The 20,352-nt window shown below is 43.2% G+C and overlaps 1 protein-coding gene across 2 annotated transcripts in view; it reads right to left on the bottom strand.

The window, feature by feature from the left end:
• LOC311020370 (cGMP-inhibited 3',5'-cyclic phosphodiesterase 3A-like) overlaps nucleotides 1–20,352 on the bottom strand; it is a gene marked incomplete at its 5' end in the record, with an annotated part of 41,963 nt that overhangs the window by 6,401 nt on the left and 15,210 nt on the right. The window contains 14 exons of one of the 2 annotated variants that reach the window (XM_084020368.1): nucleotides 336–603; nucleotides 2,966–3,127; nucleotides 3,287–3,490; nucleotides 3,749–3,948; nucleotides 4,479–4,586; nucleotides 5,261–5,372; nucleotides 5,674–5,811; nucleotides 6,093–6,289; nucleotides 6,368–6,444; nucleotides 6,611–6,854; nucleotides 6,949–7,064; nucleotides 7,154–7,299; nucleotides 10,100–10,345; nucleotides 16,026–16,094. In XM_084020368.1, coding sequence (XP_083876494.1) covers nucleotides 336–603; nucleotides 2,966–3,127; nucleotides 3,287–3,490; nucleotides 3,749–3,948; nucleotides 4,479–4,586; nucleotides 5,261–5,372; nucleotides 5,674–5,811; nucleotides 6,093–6,289; nucleotides 6,368–6,444; nucleotides 6,611–6,854; nucleotides 6,949–7,064; nucleotides 7,154–7,299; nucleotides 10,100–10,345; nucleotides 16,026–16,094 — 2,287 coding nt within the window. Of the gene's footprint in view, nucleotides 1–335; nucleotides 604–2,965; nucleotides 3,128–3,286; nucleotides 3,491–3,748; nucleotides 3,949–4,478; nucleotides 4,587–5,260; nucleotides 5,373–5,673; nucleotides 5,812–6,092; nucleotides 6,290–6,367; nucleotides 6,445–6,610; nucleotides 6,855–6,948; nucleotides 7,065–7,153; nucleotides 7,300–10,099; nucleotides 10,346–16,025; nucleotides 16,095–20,352 lie in introns of those variants that run through there. The other variant, XM_084020367.1, reaches the window with a different exon arrangement.

Raw genomic sequence — 20,352 nt, 5'->3', positions numbered from 1 at the left:
CTGTCAGACACAAAGTCAACAGTTTAGACAAAGTCCCGGGGAAAGGGAGCCGTGACCTGGCGTTTCTTGCCGAGAGTTAGATGACAGGACTGATACACTCTGATTTGAGCTTCATATTAGCTCAGACAGATATGAGTCATATCAATCCGTCCATCTGAATCTCAGGAAGAAAGCAAATAACTGATTATTCCAATGAGCCACTTGGTATGTTGGCATTCTTTCCAAGTATCACAGTAGCTGCCTTTAAATGAATGGAACTCAAACTATTTCTATTAAAGAATGATTGTAACAGTGAGATATTTCCTGCAACATGAATTAATAAGAGATGGACATACGGGAGGTGTCAGAACTTATTGATGCGTCGTCGTCCGCCGTGTCCTCCTCTTCCTCCGGTATATCTAGTCCCTCCTTCGCCTCTTCTGGCTCAGTGTCTCCCTCAGGTGGGTCCACCCAGCGTCCCGGCATGAGAGCGGCAGAGTCGTAGGAGGAGCACAGAGGTCCCACTATGTGAGTGATGAACGACTCCTGTAGTTTAGCGAGCTGCGGAGCAGAGCGGTCCATGAAGGGGCTGATGGGAAGGCCCAGGTTTGCTTCTTCGTCACCCTAGAAGGGTACAAACGTGGGAAATATGTGAGATGCAAAGATATGGTCGGATATAGACTATTACACACACATTTTTTTTTAATGATGTGATTTCAACAGAGAACAGAGAGATCACTTTTCTCCACTGCCCCAGATTGTTTATAGTAGACCCAAAAAAAAGCAATTCACTCTTCAGTTTGCTGAACTTCTTTAAATATTAGAGATGATAGAGAATAAAGTAGACAGCAAATGCATTAAAAATCATACAAAAATAATAAATAGGAATAAATATTCAAAGTGGCGTTTAGAAAAATAGAACATAAAGCATAATTATCTGTAAAAAAGCATAAAACAGAGGCAACTGAATTAATTCAAAAAGAGTATTGACAGTCTTTGGTCCGGCCTCCATCGGTTATCAAATGTGATTTGATCAAATATATTGATATATAATATTTGAATACTTTCTTAGGCTTGTGCATGTATTGTAGGTAAACTCTGCATCCCTCAAGTCATTTGAATACATATGTTTCAGCTATACAGCTCCACTGGCAAACAGAGAAATACCCAGATGCATTTATTCTGGGCTCAGTCTCCTGAAAGTAGGTCAAGAAGACTCCAAACAGAAAAACACCGATCCAAATGATGGCTGATGTGTAGGAATCAATCACATAAATAAGACTCACAAGATTACCACTGATGAATACTGATGTAAATATTCTGACTAACTATCTTGGACCAGAAAACGTGCGTCGATACGGTTCAACAACCAAGTCTGTGTCCCTTTAATATATCAGATGTTTGTACTTGTATTTGTTGAGGAGGCATTAATATGACATGTGTCGACGGTAAATTGAGGCGGGATAAAGACAAAGTGGAGCCACGCTGTTCCTTCCTCATCCGTGGCATATTTCTCATTCACGCATCTTCCATTTGTCCGTTCTGCAGCCACAAACACAGAGCTAACACATGGGATGGATTTATTCTGCTTACTGCGTTCCTGGTGACACTGTTTTATCTCCATACAAACTGAGGCCATATATCCACAGTGACCTTAAAAACCCACCTGCAAAATGCATTGTACCCATTAGAAAGTACATTTCTATATTTTCTGTGGTATTTTCCTATATATTGTGATGGTCATGTATTGAGCTGTAGTGTTCGTTTTGTGACGTCAGGGCTTTTAACATGATTCAGTAAGAGGACAGAGGGGCAAGGGCTCCCATCGCTATGGCAACCTGAAACCTGGATGGCATCAGTACGCCGCACGCATGGTTTATTTGATAGGTGTGTGTGTATATGTATATCAGGGGGGGGGTTTCTGCTCCAATCCCTGTGATCCTCCTCTGTGTGACTGAATGAGTGCCGTCAAGGATGACTCATTTAGGTCATTAAAACGTACGCACTGCCTCGCTCTCCCTCACTTCACCCCGCCCCACACCCTTATGAGAATTGAACAGAGATTGGAGAGGAGAATGATAAGCTTCAGGTCTGAGGGGAGACGGGTTATTTCTCAGTAATCCGTGCAGCTATGATTACCGTTTCTAGCTGCTACACAAAATGTTCAAATATCCTTCATACACCAGTTTGACTAAACCTTGTGATAACTAACTTTTGTTACATCTCTGCACAAATACACATGTTAAATTTGTCTTTTGAAGAATTCATATTTTGGATACCAGAGAGAATAAATTGCCTTCATAAATGCGCCACATAGAAAAGCTTCGATTATTTCTCAAAAGCATCAAATTAGTTCTATTCTACTAGCATGTCGTGGCAAGCTAAGTGATCATATCTCTCTGGCTCGTCAGATTTTATCTACATCGACCTGCTCGGCACCAACTAAACCAACCAATCGGAGGCCTGGTCAGTTAAGAGCAGGATTTGTTGCCAGGCATCCGTCTACAGTGGTCTCTGACAAATTCATCATCTAGTAGGCAAGTCTTTTGACTATTCTATTTCTGTACAGAGGGAAGATCCATTTGTACACATGGAGCAGTTGCTGAAGGGTCCCTGAGAAAGAATGGAAACCGCTGTCATATGCAGAGGTGCTGTCATGGAGTTGACCCTGATGTCGCTGTGGAGGAAGTCGGCAAAAAGATGCACTAGAACATTACAATTACATCTTTACCCTTACAAGCATGTTTACTCAGAATGAATCACACCCCAATAGTCCAGATGAAGCGTTTTTACCAGCCACGACACTCGTATATAATAATATAATTATTGCTAGAGAAAAATAAGAGGGAGAAAAATATGTGCTTGCACATCTTGAGACCCACTTTCACTGTTCGGAGCTGGATGTGCTAACATTACAACCAAACATCTCTCTCGAGAATGCTGCATGCAAGTCAGTCTAAATGCTAATGTAAATGTGAGAGTTTACTTGTTCGTAGAACTCGTTGACGATCCCCTCCGTCCACTGCAGGTGCAGCTGCTTGGACTTCAGCGGCCCGTTGACATCAGCCAGCTTGATGCACATCTGGCACACCAACAATCGGTCGTTTTCATTGGTCCAATCGATACCAGATACGCCTTCATCACCCACCTGGGGAGATGAGCACAGAGAGCTTTGTGTAAAAATGAAAAAACACAGCTGTAGAATGGAAAGGATTCCCTACTGATTGCCAGTTTAAGTTGAGGACAGTCTGGGAGAAAAGACTGTTATTATTATAGGAACAGAACAACGTATTCAACAGATTTTTACCTTCGCATTAAACTCTGCAAGGAAGTCAAAATGCTTTTTGAGGTCAGTGGCCAGGATGGCTTCGATGACTAAGAAGCGGAAGCGCTTGAACTCCACGTGTTCGAGGTTAGCCAGGAAGTTGAACTCGGGTCGAGACATGAAGAGGTTCCACGCTGAAGCTGCGTGGTGATTTTCCAAGACTGAGCGATCGTTGTACAGAAGAGCCTACAGCAAGATGAAGAGGAGCAGGTGAAACGGACATTCAGAAGAATTATGCGGCTATGTGTTTCACCGGGGGAGATTTGGTGTTGGTTGTGAATTGCTTTCTTGTCGTGGCTTATTTGGTCTTTTGGTTTCAAGATGGAGGAATATAAATATTTCAGCTCATAGCAGCTGTCTGTCCTCTTCTTCACATCATATTTACATCCAAGCGAAGCTCCCATTCTAACGCTTCATGCTGCTGCACACATACGTTTCACATACCTGTGGAGCACTAGTAGCTACTAGAAAGGCGTTGGTTCTTCCAGGATGGTCATAGTCGTGCATGGCGGCAGCTACATACAGGGCCATAAGCTCCAGGCCAGGGATCAGGCCGGCCAGGGAGCCATAGCCATCCTCCAGCACAGAGTTCATCTTGGATGCCAGGAAGCCTGTGGCTCCAGGTATAATGCCATTCTCTGAGTCTACAGTCAAAAAGAAACACAGCTCATGCACCAGTCATTGGTGGTGCTCTTTCCTCTTTGTAGGTGGTGTAACACCACAGTGAAATAACTACAGTATAGACATGTGAAGGTGGGAGTTATATGACCAGGGGCTATGCCATCACACTAAACCTATGATGTAAATGAACACAAACATGCAGAACGTCGCTGGCCCGATTTGAATCAGGGATGTTGTGATTCATAGCCGACATCTTAATCCCTGAGCCACAGGGTGGATTTGTTTGACAATGACAGAGAACAGTGATCGACAACACATCCTTTATATCACTCCGGCCAATCAAAAGGAGCCGCTTAAGTCTGAGCTTAGAAACAAAAGGAGAGATTTAAATTGCCTAGAATATGTGGGTAAGGGTTTGTAGGCATGGAAATGAGCGAGTAGCTAAATATGGTACAGAGCATCTTGACTCTTTTTTTTTTAATTCTTTTTTTTAAATATATTTTATAAACTAATAATGAACTAAGGAACATCTGCATGTGTTTAACACTCTCACCAGTGTGTATGCCATTCTCAGTCAGCAGGGTGGGCAGGCCTGGCACAGGCTGAGTGGTGAGGTACCAGACAGCATGGAGGACGTCAGTGGCATGGATCCGGTTGTGATCTGGGGACGGTAAAATAAAATGCTAATTCACGCCAGTGGAGGGCAGTAAGACCACCGTGATGATCCCAGCTGGAGCTATTAAACAGGAAAAAACAACAATAACTAAAGTTCACTTTGGACGACACGTGCAAAAATGAGAGAACACAAAATAGTCCCATGTTATTGGGCATGCAGCGCTGCACTGGGCAATACTGGCAATACATGTAAATGACGGGAAAAACAGGAGAAAAACAGGAAAATAGGGCTGTTTCCTTCTGCGTAGTGTCCAGACATTCCTTTTTTTTTTTTTTTTTTACAAAAGTAAAAATATTTTAGTCAAAATATGTCATTACACTTGATAGAAAAACATCTCTTCTTGTTTCAAGATCTCTTTCATCTTGAAATGCCTAAATATTACATCTTACCAAGCAATTGTTTCATTGAAAGATTTTTCTTTTTTACTTATTTCAAAGTTATTATTATTATTTGATTGTGTATGTCTTTAGTTTCAATTTGAAAAGATATGAACTGATATCAGGAAACTTGCCAACTGTGAAAAAAAGAGTACTACATGAATTACTGAAGCAGAAAAGAGGCCTGGTGTTGTATTACTATGACAATGCAATGCATCCCCCTTGTGTCAGAGAACGGTAATGCTTGATATCAATAATTCACTTTAATAATCTGCTACTCACAAGGGATGACCCTGTATCCGTTCTCCAAAGCATGGAAGTAGTTCATGAACTCTTGTACAGGAATCCTGAAGGTCTCAAATAGACCTGTGTCCTCGAAGAGCTTATAGGAAACCTGGGATATAACATGGGGAAAACAGTCATGCCTCATCTTTTAGAGCTTCAAATAGATAGACTTTAAGTGATAGAAAGCTCTAGTATTCACAGACCAACACTGCATGTATCACTGATTTATGTTGTGGTGTTGTTGTTGCTAATGTCACATTAAGCTGCTAATCATCAATAAAATCAATCAATAAAAACATCTAAAATCAAAATTTCCATCCATATGAGATAATGATGAATCCGTATCGACGTGTTTTCATTAAACAAATGTCACGCGGGTTTCAACATTTCCTCACTAATGAGTGTTTTACCTGACTGAGGATGCTGCCTGCCTTGCCTTGGGTCGTCTCCATCAGACTGAAAATGGGAAAGTTCCAGTTGTTGAGTTGACTCATCAGAGGCTCCAGCGCTGGGGACACCAAAGGCTCCGCCTCCGAGATCGGCTTGTCCTGTTAGGTGAAGGCAGGAGGTACAGTGGAGGGGTCAGAAAGATACTTGCAAGCACAGTAAAATAACTGCTCAGTCACCACTCTTTGAAGCTTAACAACAGGCTTGGGTCATTTCACCATTTATTCTGTGGATACATGTTATCAGACTGCACCACCACTTGGTTTCTAGCATTTTGGAAAAGCATTTTCAAAAATATATGCAGTTAAATGAGCGGCATTAGCATTAAATGAAGAAAAAAAAAGGCTTTCTTCCCTGCTACCAAGCCTCTCTGATTGGCTACCTCAGGTGATGGCAGGAGCGGGTGGAGCACGATGCCCTCTGCCAGATACTCTCTGCACCCTTCCCTTGCTTCCGGCATCTTCTTGCCTCCCTCCGCCTCCTCTTCATTCTGTGCAAAGTCGCTGCTGTCACTGTGGTTGGTCTCATAGGTGCTGTCGTAGGTGCTGTCGTAGTCCGAGGAAGTTACGGCGCGCTCATCTGGGACAGACGTGGCACACGTTAGGCATGCGATTTAATGTAACCACGGCGACGGTTAGCCTGGACTCTCATGTTTACCTGGATGGGGTATCCTGTCCCCTTTGTCGACAGATTCTACCGCATGGTTTAGTCGACTGTTGAACGGTCTGCCACAGCTGACGGAAGGAGAGGAACACCAACACATTCAGAGGATACATGCTGGTCACGTCATCATCACTCTCTCTCATTCGATAAAGGAAACGGCCCCCTGTCCTCCCAGCGTACAACCATGACTCATTTCCCTCATTTTCTCCCAGATGAACCTGTCAACGTGTACGTTACCTGCCGCAGAGTGATGGAGGCCGCCAGTGAGGGGTGGTGGAGCTCGGGGCGCTCTGACTGTGAGTTAAGGCTCTGTGGTGGCTCTTGGGGGCCACAGAGCCAGGGGGCCGCTCTGTCAGGGAGCCAATCGGCTCAGGAAGCTGCACTAAACACGTCTTGATGGTTGGGCTGGAGACGGGCGTGCCCTGGGTGGGAGGAGACGGGCACGGAGAGCCCAGAGGTGACACGTTGGAGGGGGGGAAACCTGGAAAAGAGAGCGAAAATGACTCTGATGTTTACGTCATTTTGCTTTTTATACTGGTATTTATCTATCTGTATCTACACAGACACACACACACCTGGTCTTCCCAGTGGTTTGCTGTAGACGTGGTTGGAGGTGCCAGAGGCAGCGTAGGAGGCAGACATGGAGCGACTCTTTGAGATGGTCATCATCACAGAGTTGGTCCACGATTCACTGATTTAGTGGAAGAAAGTCATCGGCGTTACTGTAATCCTGTGATTGTAGTGAGCGAGCGAGCGAGTAAGGAAGTGAGTGAGAATTACCCGTCTGTGGTGTGTTTGATGCTCGCTGAGCGGTCTCGGCGTACAGGGCCCGGCTCTAAGGTCGGCAGCCCCGTAGCTGAGGTGGTTGTAGTCCAAGTTGATGAGATTCTCCTCAGCAGTCCAGGAGGAAGACTTCTTCTTAGGCGCTGCATAAACAAACACGTGTTTTAGGATTAAAGCTACTAGTAGTGCATCGTTAGTAACTACAAAGATATGACCTTGTCTGATGACGAGTATATACCGTATGTTATGATACGTGGAAAGAATAACACACACTCTTCGCATATTATCTACATGTATTATCTAAACACTTTAATATATGTGACGCCCCCTGGAGCCTGGGATGGGAAATAATCGAGTGAACTTTGCATAAACAGGTCAAATTCCTTACTTGCTCCATTTCTCCATACATACATTATCCTCCTCCATGTTTATAATTCACAAATATCACAATGTTGTCAATGTTTTCATAGCAGTGGTAGTTTCATCGTATTTATATGCATAAAGCAAATATTGTAAATGTGACTGCATTCTTCTTATATTCAGTGATTCACCTTTGCTGCTGCAACGGTGAGAGACACAACGGAGCCTCAGTATCAGGACCAGTAAATATGGCTCCATTTAGTAGTTAAAGTGACATTTCAGGAACATGTTTTATTTAACAAAGACAGCTATATTGTCCCACAGAGCAGCTGTTGTGCCTCCTCCATCAAAAAAAAGACATATTTGTACTTCCAGACCGCTCCTGTTTTTATAAAGCATATGGGAGACAGAATACGATCTAGTTCCCCTGCGGAGTCAATATATCCAGTGTTGTAAATGTTGTAAAGCCATCAGCTTAACACATTCTCTCTCTTTCTGACACACACACACACACACACACACACACACACTCTGGACAATAGAGGGCAGCAGATGATCAAACTTCTAGTACTGAAGAAATCATGCCCATCCCTCTTTGTCTGTTCACTTCTTAGGGAAACACACACACACACACACTCACACACACACAGATCTCGTGGTGCTCTGTGGTATTCTTCCCTCCTGCAGTGAAGGAAAGCTTATCAAAGGCATCTCATAATGTGTGAAGAAAGGACAGAGGAAAAGAGAGCGAACAGCCATTTGGCGGTAATCAGTCACACGCCTGCTCTTGCTGTTGTGGATTCAATTATTGTGGGGCGACGCAGCTTATAGTGCCGATCTGAAACATCTGCACTGAATTATTATGCAATAACATAGCTGACAATAATATGAGGAAACATGATGTTTGGCTGTGATGGATCGCTGCCTGTCATCTTGGTCATTTTACATAAAGTCCACAGTGAAATAAATATCAACCACCGCGGTATGCTTTGGAAAATGCATGGCTGTGATATGAAGTATTATAAAAGACAAATGTGACATTCAACCTCTGGGAGCTGCCGTAAACTTGACATATGGTGAGAAGCGCTGGAGTTAAACCAGGCGAAGGCCAATGGTTCCCAAGATTTAACAAGAAACGAAACAGTGTTTCAGCCGAGTCAAAAGCAGAGAAACAAATGGCCTCAGTCATCAACATTTCTTATTACTACCCTTACATAACGGCTATTTCCGTCCTCAGACCAGAGCTATACAGCGGGGCAGCGCAAGTGAGCTGAATCACCAACTTTAACTATTGCTTCATGCAGACTCACAAATCCCCGTAGAGCTCCAATGAAACAGCATCTCATTGAGTTTCACTACATGGGTCGAGCATCGAGTGCACTCAGGCAGTGTTAAAGCTGCTTGTCACTTTCCTGGTAGGCGAGCCTGCATTGCATCACACGCTTTATTTCGTTTCCTTGCCGCCTTAAGTGCACGCAGACATTTTGAATCACCGGCCTTGTAAAACATTAAATAAGCCTTCTGGAACACCGTGTGTCATTGTTAGCTACGTTACACTACGCCAGCGGTACACCTGGACATATGCACGTGTGTGTGTGTGTGTGTGTGCGTGTGTGTGTGTGTGTGTGTGTGTGTGTGTGTGTGTGTGTGTGTGTGTGTGTGTGTGTGTGTGTGTGTGTGTGTGTGTGTGTGTTTTGACATGTACTGCAGCCTACATGAAGACGACTGGGGGGTGCAGAGTTAAAGAGAAACGAGAGTACTAGACTTCTGTAAGCATAACACACGTGCATTTCTAACAGTACAGCATTATGGGTGATGTAGGCACCAGATTTTGATAAAGAAGGAGAAGGTGTGGAATAAAAAAAAGATATATTCTTCTGCTGCATGATTTTTAATGTGACAGTAGTGCAAGTCTAAATCTGTGGGAAATCCTTAGGGGGGTTTAGCTCAGGAGGTAGAGCGTGGTTGGCTGGTAACCGCAAGATTGCCGGTTCGATCCTAGCTGAGTGCCTGGTTCCCCTGAGCAAGACACTGTCGCCCTGCGTGGTTGAATGGGTGAATGTCAGTCATTACTGTAAAGCGCTTTGGAGAAAAGCGCTATATAAATGAGGCCATTTACCATTTACCCTTAAATGAAGTGATAATTAATTGTGGCCCACTCAGCAGGCGATGGTCTATGTGTTGTTAGCAGTTCAACCAGAGGCCTGGGGAGTTGAAAGCATATTAGGAATTGCACCAGAAGAATAAAAACAAAAAATAATGTCTTGTTTCTTTCTCATCTGATTTAGAGTTGGATTTTTTGGAGGGATCGTTTGTGGGTCCCGACCCTCGAGTTGGGAACCGCTGCCACAGATGACTCAGTTGTTGATTTTCTTATCTATGGGACAATAGATGTGATTGAGCAGAATAACTATACTTCTTCAATTAGTCATCCTGGGAGGACAATCAATGCTTTCTAGTGAGTGAACTTCCAATTTAGATCCTTGAAGTTGCGGTTCATTCATTCATCATCGGACGTTATCAAAACACCGAACCAAAGACAAAAAGAATGAAAACACATTTCTAAGCCAGACAAACATTTACCTTTGGAATGGCCAGCCTCTCGGTTTTTTCCGTGCCCTCCTCAGAATCCGAGCAGGTGTGTGTGTCTGCGAGGATGCGAGGCCGGTGGAGCGGCTGCAGGCTGATCTGGGTGCTGAGCAGGTTGCTGACAGCCTTCAGAGAGCTGCAGGTGTTCGGGGGCAGCGAGGGGTCCGCCAGCAGGTCTGAGATCAGACCGTGGGCCTCACCCATCACGCCGATGTCCACGACCACGCTGGTGCCCGAAGACTGGAGGAGAGAGGAGGGGGAGAGACAGAGAATGAGATAATCGCTCTTTGTTCATATTTTCTGATGTCATGAAGCGATGATGCTCTGAACGAACGTCACGCCGCACTGACGCACTCAGCTTCCTCATCTGTATACCTGACGGAGAAAGAGTGTGTACGGGAGACAACACACCTACTGTGTTTGTGTGTGTGTGAGCATCTGGTTTTCTACTAAATAAAACATTTTACAATCCCAGAAGAAACTAACGATCTGTTGCTTGGGCAGGTTAGTCTTAAAATGTGATACATAATACACATCCGACAATATTACTATCAAGAATACACACCCCACTGCCGCCCTCCTTCCTATATTTAGCTGTCACTGACTCATCATATTGATTGATAAGCCCAAAGGCTCATCTATGTCAAAAGGTCAACCATGTTAGGTTTCAGTAATGGATTCCACCATGAATGTCAACATGTGCTAATCAGCTCCTCTTTAGCTTATAATCAATGTCCACACTCTCTGAAACGCATGTATCCACACACACACACACACACACACACACACACACACACACACACACAGATATGTGTATGTGTAAGTGCATGCATGCAACATTTTTGCATTTGTAATTAGCAAAGTCAATCCATATGAATGCAGAGAAAGCTAAAGACACAATTGGCAGATGAAAAAGAATGAGTTGATACCGCTGACTTAGGATGAACCTCACAAATTATAGAATCATGGAAAATGAAAATGTGTTAAAAAATTACAATCTAAAAAAAAAAATATATATATATCCAAAGTTGAAATCGTAATAATGAAGGGAGTATTATTTTATTACTTAGTTTACGGGTCATGGTTGTCAGAGATTAGTTAAATTGTGTTTTTTAAGACAGATGTGTAATTTACCATAAAGCTGGAGATTTAGCTCAATATTACTGTAACTAGACGAGACATCCAACTCATTACAACTTGTTTTCGTTAACTTTAGCTGATTTTTCACACAACTCAAACAACCGATAGATTGGATACAGCAGAAATCTTGTGAGAGCAAAAATACTTGGTTGACTACCAAAATATAAATTGATTTACACATTTCTGTGGAATCGGAGGGAAAAAATAAAGAAAAAGACATCTTATTTTCCATAGAAGAGGCGGAGGCAACCAGGACAGCACACTGCAGGGAGAGTTTGAGGTGAGTGAACTCTGGAAGAGTCAGCTGGCTCCCCACTGAACTCTGGATGAACCGGGTTATAAAACAATACTGTCAAACTCGAGGCAGATCATACAGTTCCTCTTTTTTTTCTGATCTCAGATATTTTTGTTGAATTGCTCCCACTCATGCCTGTGATACTGACACTTCTAGTTTCTACCATAAAATCTTTGTATATGTTTAAAATAATCTTAAAAGTTTGAATCACATTCTAAAACTTTAAACGTAAAACACTGAACCTCAGCTTAGTGACTGGCAACGCCTGTCTTCAGACAAACACTAGGGGGCGGATGCTGCGTACTTGACGATCCTAGTGCTGATAAAATAAATATTGGTTCCATTATAGAAGCTTTTATTGATAACTAACTACCCATTTCGGTTGGTTCCATTCCCAGACCTAACAACCAGGATGTGTTCAAGCCAAAAAGACGCTTATTTGGAGGACAACATTAAGACAACAATCTGTGTTGAGCTGACAACATGAATGTATTTTTATTATATTAATGCATCTGTCACTACTCAAGACCTTGAGGAAAATAACCGAAAATGCAATGCTGTAAATAAAATAAAAGGGCCAGAAATAATAGTAAAGCTAATGGAAAAATCACACAATGCTAGAGTGGATTAAAAACGACATTCAAACTGCCTCTGGGGTTTTCTCGTCTTCCACTCCTGCATCCTTCCTCTCCCTCACTGTGCCAACACAGCTCACGCGATCACTCCATCCATAAGCCCTCACCCTCCCATCTGCCTGCCTCCCGAGGCTGAAGGCTGGGCGACTGGCAGCAACCTCTGCTTCTACCACTCTGCTTGTATCGGCGCCCAACTAGGGCTGCAACGATTCATCGAGTTACTCGATTAACTCGATTATGAAAATTCCTCGAGGCAAAACATCTGCCTCGAAGCCTCGTTAAATTCCCATGACGCGCCTATGTGCAGGGATCCGATTGTTCCACACGGACCGTTGTTCAGGAAGCACCAGCGCGTCATACACGGTCATTCATTCTGAATTTAGTTGGCGCGATGGCGGAAAGTCAGACTCAGAATGTCCGTAAACGACAGAGAGTATCGGGGCTAAACAACGGTATCCTGCTTGCCCATGTGAGCGATTTATTTCTGACAACAAAACGAATGCGTAAAGTTGTAAAATGTGTGACTAGATGTCTCCTCGTCTCCGTGGCGCATTTCTCCGTTTTGTTGTATATCGATCACTTCTCATCCGCCATCTTGCGAGTGACGTATAGAGTTACGTTTATGCATCGGACGCTCGTATTGGCTCCCGTAGCAGCTTTTACAGCCAATCGGAAAGCCTGATTTACGCTTGGCTGTGAGTTGTTGTGTTTGCCCAAACGGACGGAGGAGTTCAAAGCAGAGAAAAGAACGGTCAAACAGTTACTGTAGTGATAGAGAAAGCTAAATACATAAATGGCACAGAAGAAGTACACTATATACACACATATTTAGGGCAGGGAGAGGAAAGGGCCATTGCTGGCAAAACAAAACGTAAATTAAATGTTATCCATGTTTTATCCAAGTTGATTTAACTGTATTGTTGTTAAATTCTCACTGGCACTTAATAAATGGGCTTAGTTTTGGAGCCAAATTTTGTAGTTGGAATGAATACCTCTGTTTATTTTTTTTAGAAATGCTTGATCATTTTACAGCCACATCATTTTTAGTTATGCATTATTTGTTATGGTTGTTTAAAAACGCAATTTTTTTTTATCCGATTCCTCGATTAATCGATCGATAAAGTGCTAAATTAATCGATTACAAAAAGAATCGATAGCTGCAGCCCTACGCCCAACTTCTTCACTTTAGTTGTGATTTCATTCACAAGTTTCTCATATCCTGAGCCTGGGAGTGTTTATGTCTCTGGTGGAGCTTAACCTCAGGTAGACAAAGATGTGCGTGGGGCAACTCTGTATTCAAACAAAGATACGATGACAGACGATTCTCATAAATTGCTTCCTTAAACAGATTGCATTAGCTCTTAAAATATGTCAGAGCTCGGGGGCTGCGATGTGATGAGTAAATGCATGGAGCACCCGGGAAGATAGTTTCCTGGAAGAGCGCGTGTCTCTGTGTGTGCGTGTGTCACCTCAACCTGAACAAAACCCATTAGACCACTCCAGAGCTTTATGACATCCTGCTATTGTGACATTCACCCATTACCTGGCAGTAATGGTCTCTGTTCAGCTAATGTCATGGAGAGAGTGAGATAGAGGGAGACGCTCTCCCTCTATCTCACATGTGTGTGTGTGTGTGTGTGTGTGTGTGTGTGTTGCAAGCTGTTTTATGACACTTTTCTCTGTTTGATTTCTGATATTTGAGCATTTAAAAAAAAAAAAAAAAAGTATGTGACCATCCGCAAGCTCGTTCAGTGCATGAGCATTTGAGCTGATGGAGCGCCACAGAGCACCGTTCTGGTAGACTCACAGTGGAGAGGCAAGGCGAGGGAGAAGGTTATCGATTCCTCCCAGCATAAGGGCCCACAGGAGGCAGCAGGCGGAGCGATGGTCAATGAGTAAATCAACAGTGGGCACACACACACACGCAGATGAGTGCATAAACACATACACAGGCATCCATGTACCAGAATTGCCCCTTGGGACTCTGTCAGGCTTACAGAGTAATAGAGTACATCAGAAAAATGGGTCATATAATGGGCCAACAAATGCGGTGCACTGTAACAGGAGACGATATTAAACACTGGTCTGCGAACGATGATGAACGATAAGCTCCTAAGAATAGAAGTGCTGATATGGATCACTAGTCAAAGCCACATAACATCATCAATGTTAAAAGTTTATTTGTATAGCACTGTTCAAGCACAATAAACACAAGGCAATTAAAAGTGCTTTACAGAGGCAGAGGAACACAAAGACATTTCATTTATACACATATATTGACTCAATATCATGATATTGAGTCAATATCATGTGTGATAGCATCTGCCAGATTGGCTTTATAACAGTTATTGCTGGATTATTTAACTGAATTAAATTACATTCAAGAAAAAGTACAAAAAAGTAGCAGTGAAAAATAATCCTTCACCATCCGAAAATCCCCATCATAATATTGTTTTACTCTTTTAAATTACCTCAATATTTGATCGTTAAAAGGCAACCTAGTTTAAGAAGCTAAAACAAGGGAAATCAACACACGCACAAGAGCAAACCAGGGCAAAGACTGCCCATGCATTTAAAATGCTGTTTAAAGATTCCAGTCATCATGTCTTTACCGCGCACACTATGGGACTACTCCCTTTTGAAACACTATCGCCCCCTTTCTCTCGCTCTCCCCCTCTTGTAATTATTTCCCCTCTAGTTTCCTATTTCCCAGCTTCCTTCTTCTCATATCTGCTATTCCTTATATTCGGCTCCCCATCCCCCAGCCCTCGTGAGAGACAGTTAGGAGATATGTAGGCAGATCAGGCATAAAGGCAGATGGTGAGAGCAGAGAGAGAGCGATAGAGAGTGACAGAGAGAGACAGAGGAAGAGAGTGATAGGCAGAGAGAGAGAGAGAGGGAGACAGGAGCTGAGTCCACAGGCAGGCCATGGCCAGTCAAGCGGAAAGAGAACAGCTCACTCAGGCCAGCTGAGCTCCTCCACAGTCTAATGTAACAACTGTAAATACAGCGCTACAGCGGGAGCTGCCCATTGTTTCTGTACTACTACACCAGCAGTACAGAAAAAAAGGTACATTTGTAGAAAGCCTTCACACCTCCCCGTGCTTTAAGAATGAATGGCGATGGAGTAGGAGCCAACAGAGTCTCAGGGGCCAAGTTCATGTTCCGGATACAGGAGGACGATTGCAGAGTTGGAGGGCCGCAGAGCAAAAAGCGTCTCACAGTTGCGGGGCTATTAATCATTAACAGCTGTATTGATTTGATAACAATGATGTCGTGAAAGTACGTTTTGGATGGACGGCTTGCTGAGATGCGTTTTGTCTGAGCCGGTCGACATGTGTGAACGGCAGACGCTACCGTCCGTTCGTCGTTTTGCAATGAATCTTCCCGTCTCGCATATTCACATTGTGCAAGGGCGGCGCTAACGCGAGATCGATAGGTATCGACGCGGCTGTTCTTCAAGTTTGAGTTGAAGATAATGAAACTATGCACGTTACCCCCCGACGGGTTGGCGGCGAGATAACACAGATCTATAACACGTCCCGGCCTCATAGAACACGGCGTTCAACAAATAGCACCCATCCGAGTGACAGGAGTCTCTCTGTGGCGTCGCCCTCCTGCTCACCAACACCAGAGTCTCACAAGCGGAACTGACCTACAAAACTCAAGAAGCTTAATTTAGACGTTGCTTCAAGTTGTCCTATTTAGACCATCTCATCATGACTGATTAAATGTCTTTCCTCTTCCTGCACACACACACACACACACATGCACATACAGCACACACATGCACATACAGCACACACACTCACACTGACAGGGAGAGACTCCAGTCAAACCGATACTGAACCTGTTTAGGAGGGTGTGTGTTGTCCTGATGACGTCCCATGATGCTTGCCGAGTGCCTTCTCTGCATCATTCGCGTTCAATGCCGATCTTGATACCTAGATTCCTTTAGATATGAAGGGAGCGGCTTTACGCTCTCTTTCCCTCCCTTTAACACAAGTTGAAATGTCACAGTGGCGAGAATCTCAATCCAGAGCAACTGACATTTAAGTAACGTGGTCCAGGAACACTCTCTCCTCTCCCCCGCTCTCCTTCGTCTCTGCTGCTTCATGAACCTCCCTCCGTCCTTCTCACCCGCCCCTGCCTCCCTCCACGTCTGCCAATTGCAAATGTTCTCCGGTGGTTCAGGGATGAGCAGACCTGCACTGCACTGAAATCAGTTGTATTGAAAATACCTGGTTGCTAGGAAACGTCGGGACAAAGATCAAAGTGATTCGACCATAGACCATAAAATTGTTGTTCGGGGCTCAGTTGGCCACAGTTATACTACGCCCACTACTTGTCAAGTGTTTCCTGTGACAACAGGTGATGCATGACAACCGAGCAGCGAGAAATGTTCATTATCAGGAGCAGGCTTTCTGCATCAGGAAACCCAGGTATAGTTTTATTAAAAGCCTATTAGGATGATAGGTTTCTTGTTGGCTAAGGTTTATGGATGATCTTAGTATCAAATCTAAACCAATGTAATACAGATGTGGTATTACGCATTATGGCATTATGATGTTGTGTCCTTGATGAACATCACCTGTTTTTATTTCCGTCTAAACTGAATCCATCTTTTATTTTATGTGTTATTATCTGAATGAATCGTTCTAACCTGAATCTCTATTACTAAACTTAATTATATCATAACTACGAGTGTTTGGTACAAGTTGACAGGTACAGTATATTAAAGTAGGAGACACAACAGGACCTGCTGGCCTCAGGGTTAGGAGAGCTAAAGAGTCTCATCGGGTTTACGTTACAAACAAAGCACCACCACGCAAATCTGCTTTACATTCATTCGGGATTCAAAAACTTTAAAACTGAACAAATCTGTGAACTGAACTAATTAAAATGAGCTGCTTCACAATGTCCCATGGTAACGGGTCCAACACTAAGAGGAAGGAACTATGCCAAACACGCATGCCACCTCCCTCGGGGCTGCACTGACCTGGGATCTGCTCAGAGCTCTCTTGTAGTTGCATTCTGGCTGGCACATAATCTGGAGACAGAAGCATATGAAGAGAAAGCTCCCATCACTGTGTGACACGACGACACGCTACCGTATCAAAGCACAGGACTTTTTTTTCTCTCTCCTTCTGCTGTCTTCTCCTTTACTTCCTCCTCCCTTCTTCCCTCTCTCCATTAACCCATCTAAAAATAAAGGAAGAGCAGGCACTCTTGATGAAGAAAATAAAAGGACACACCACCCTTAATGCTGGAGGGCTGATCTGCATACGGCTCCCCAGCACGACCACCCTTCTCTCTGCCCCCTCACTGCAACGGTTTCAGTCAGAGAAAACTATAATTAAATTTCACAGTCAGGCGATGAGTTTCAGACTGGCTTTTACTAAACGTTGTGGCACCTTATGGAAGACAGAGACAGGTTGACCAGATCCTCCTCGTTTCCAGTATTTGTGCTTTAGTTTAACCGCTACACATCCCAGACCAATCTCTTTACTACACCCGGAATATTAAAAAGGTGCAGCAGAAAACTAGTGGCCTCAAATGGCAGCAAGAGGTTACTATCAAAACAATGCAGAAATCATAGGGTGTGACCCCCCGGACCAATATGCCACGTTAATAACAGCTACTAGTAGAGATGAAGAGACACACATGGGAAACCCATTTCAGACTAAATTTGGAACTAGCCACTGCTGTACTGGAGCATGTTAGCATTATGCACTTTGATTTTTGATTAATTATTTTATGAACATAGAGACGGCTTGACACTGGAATCATGCCTGACAGCAGAGGTTAATCTGGAAACTGTGACATCCCAGCTAGGCACCATGTTGCATCCCTACTGCGTGAGTAAAATGAGTGTTTTGGGGGGGGGTTTGCATTAAAAAATGATGTCCAGTGGAGATTCACACCACATGGCATTCCATTATTTTTGTGCCTTGCCTTACAGGGTCTGTCACCACAACTCAGAACAAAGGTTCACACAATAATCACCAACTAGAGGCTTATTAAGTTCTGTCATTAGGTCAATGCAAGGATTTATGTTATGTAATATTTATACAATGTGTAAAAACGATAAATATTTTTCTTTAACTTGATAATAAGCACCTTCATGTATAATGATACCCACTCAAATTGATTTAGTGAGACAGTACATTAGTTTCTATACTTAATATGAATTCATCTTTAAAAAAAACAACATTTTAAAGTGATTGTGGAAAGAAATTCAGAATTGCAGCTCTTTTGCAGGTAAATTGCCTGACGAGGTTAATCCTAAATGTAATTGAGTGCTATAGCTAACTGCTTAATGACACTCATGTGAAGTTAAGCTTCACGTTCTATTCATTTTTAATGTTCAAACATGGCTTTGGCTCTACTCTATCTTCCTTTTAAGTGATTGCCAAATGCCAATGTGCAGAATGCTTCTTGTGCAAAAAGAAATGGGCAATTTTAATAATAGATGATTCCGTCTGAGTCTGCGAGTGTGTGCCGAGTCTGTGGCCCGCCCTCGCTGTCACAGATCGTAGGCTGCTGTATAATATGGAATAAAATGAGACGACCTGACAGTGCAACTGTCATGCACAGGAGATGACTTTGCATCTTGAATGGCAGATGAGATAATCTGCCTAATACAGCGGATTCATGTTTTATGTGAGCCCCTCGGGATGCGAAGGGAGCTTGTTTGGAAGAAGAAAAAGTCACTGTAATGCTGAATCACACTCCAAAATCATGTAAAATACGTATACACCATTTTGGAATATGTTCTTTGTGTTTCCAATGTTTATTTAACCGTCAAGACGGAAAACAAGGGTGCTATATTGAGGTAATTATGCAGTTACAGTGCGGCACCGTGGCAGAAATCAGACTTGATGAGTCCCTCTCCCCTCTATCCCAAACTACCCACACATTTCAGCTCCCATCATTTACAGGCCCTTAAATCCTCCTCTGTGCTCTGCTGTTCCTTGAAGGCCTCCATTACGGCTCAAATGCGCGTCTCATGTCAAGTCTATAAGAGGCTGGGAAATCTCAAAAAGGCCTAATGCACTTCTGAGCCATATAATCTTTGACAGCTCCATCATTCAGTCTTAAGTAGACTTCTCCTAATTGCACTCATGCAAATTTCAGCATGGCTCCGTATCAGCATAGGTAAAAACACTGTGTGCAAGGAAGGAAGGTTCAACTTCACACACACACACACACACACACACACACACACACACACACACGCCGAGTGTTACGTTGCTGGGATGGCCAACACATGCATGACCACACTGCACACTGCAGGGGGAGCTCTTTTTGTTTTCATGAAAACTGCTCATCTCAGGGGTGTTTTTGCAGTATGCAGAACTTAAATCTGTTCTCAGGGACACGCCTGCTGTATGTGTGATAAATCCATACATGAACAAGAACATAAAATGTAGACTTAGTCTGCAAATTCACATCACATTAAATAAAAATCATTCACATTCAAAGGAGGCTGATCCCATCATGCACTAGATGGATAACAGTATTTCAACCTTGAGCAGGTCACCAGTCCATCAACGTACTAACCCCAAAAGTCTATTAGACTTAGTCCCTTTAGTTTCACCTGCCTTGTATTTCACATTTTTAAAACGTGCAAAATCACAATACTTCCAGAGAGTACCAGTGATCCAAACCGCAGAACAATTCTCATCGGTTACAAATTCAAGACATTATTTATCCGGCTCTCTCAATTAAAGTAGAATGTAACAAATACTACATTAAACACTGTAGTCTATTATGCATGTTAAACAGGAGTTATGTTACCCGTAAATACTTCTAAATTACATCTAAGTGCTGCATCAATCTCATTATTAGAACAAGATCATTACCATTCCAAACCACAGCGATTTCTTCAGCAGCCCCCGAGGCTTAAGGAAAACATCCTGTTTGCGTTGTAAAAAGAAATACTTCTTTAATCCACCACAGCTACAACGTGGAAATACGGTGTATTGTGAGGTCCATTCTGTCAGTGTGAAATCATTTGGGGTTGTTTACAGGACTGAGACACACTAGGCTTAAACCCTGTGTTCTTACTTAAACCAACAGCAGTGTGAATGTGTGTGTGTGTGTAACTGTGCATGTTATGGCATACTATGACAAAGTCGTGTAGGGTGCACGCGTGCACCAACACACACACACAC

The sequence above is a fragment of the Eutrigla gurnardus genome (genome assembly GCF_963514095.1).
Source record: "Eutrigla gurnardus genome assembly, chromosome: 10".
NCBI classification, from domain to species: domain Eukaryota; kingdom Metazoa; phylum Chordata; class Actinopteri; order Perciformes; family Triglidae; genus Eutrigla; species Eutrigla gurnardus.
This window is presented reverse-complemented; position numbering and strand designations above follow the sequence as displayed.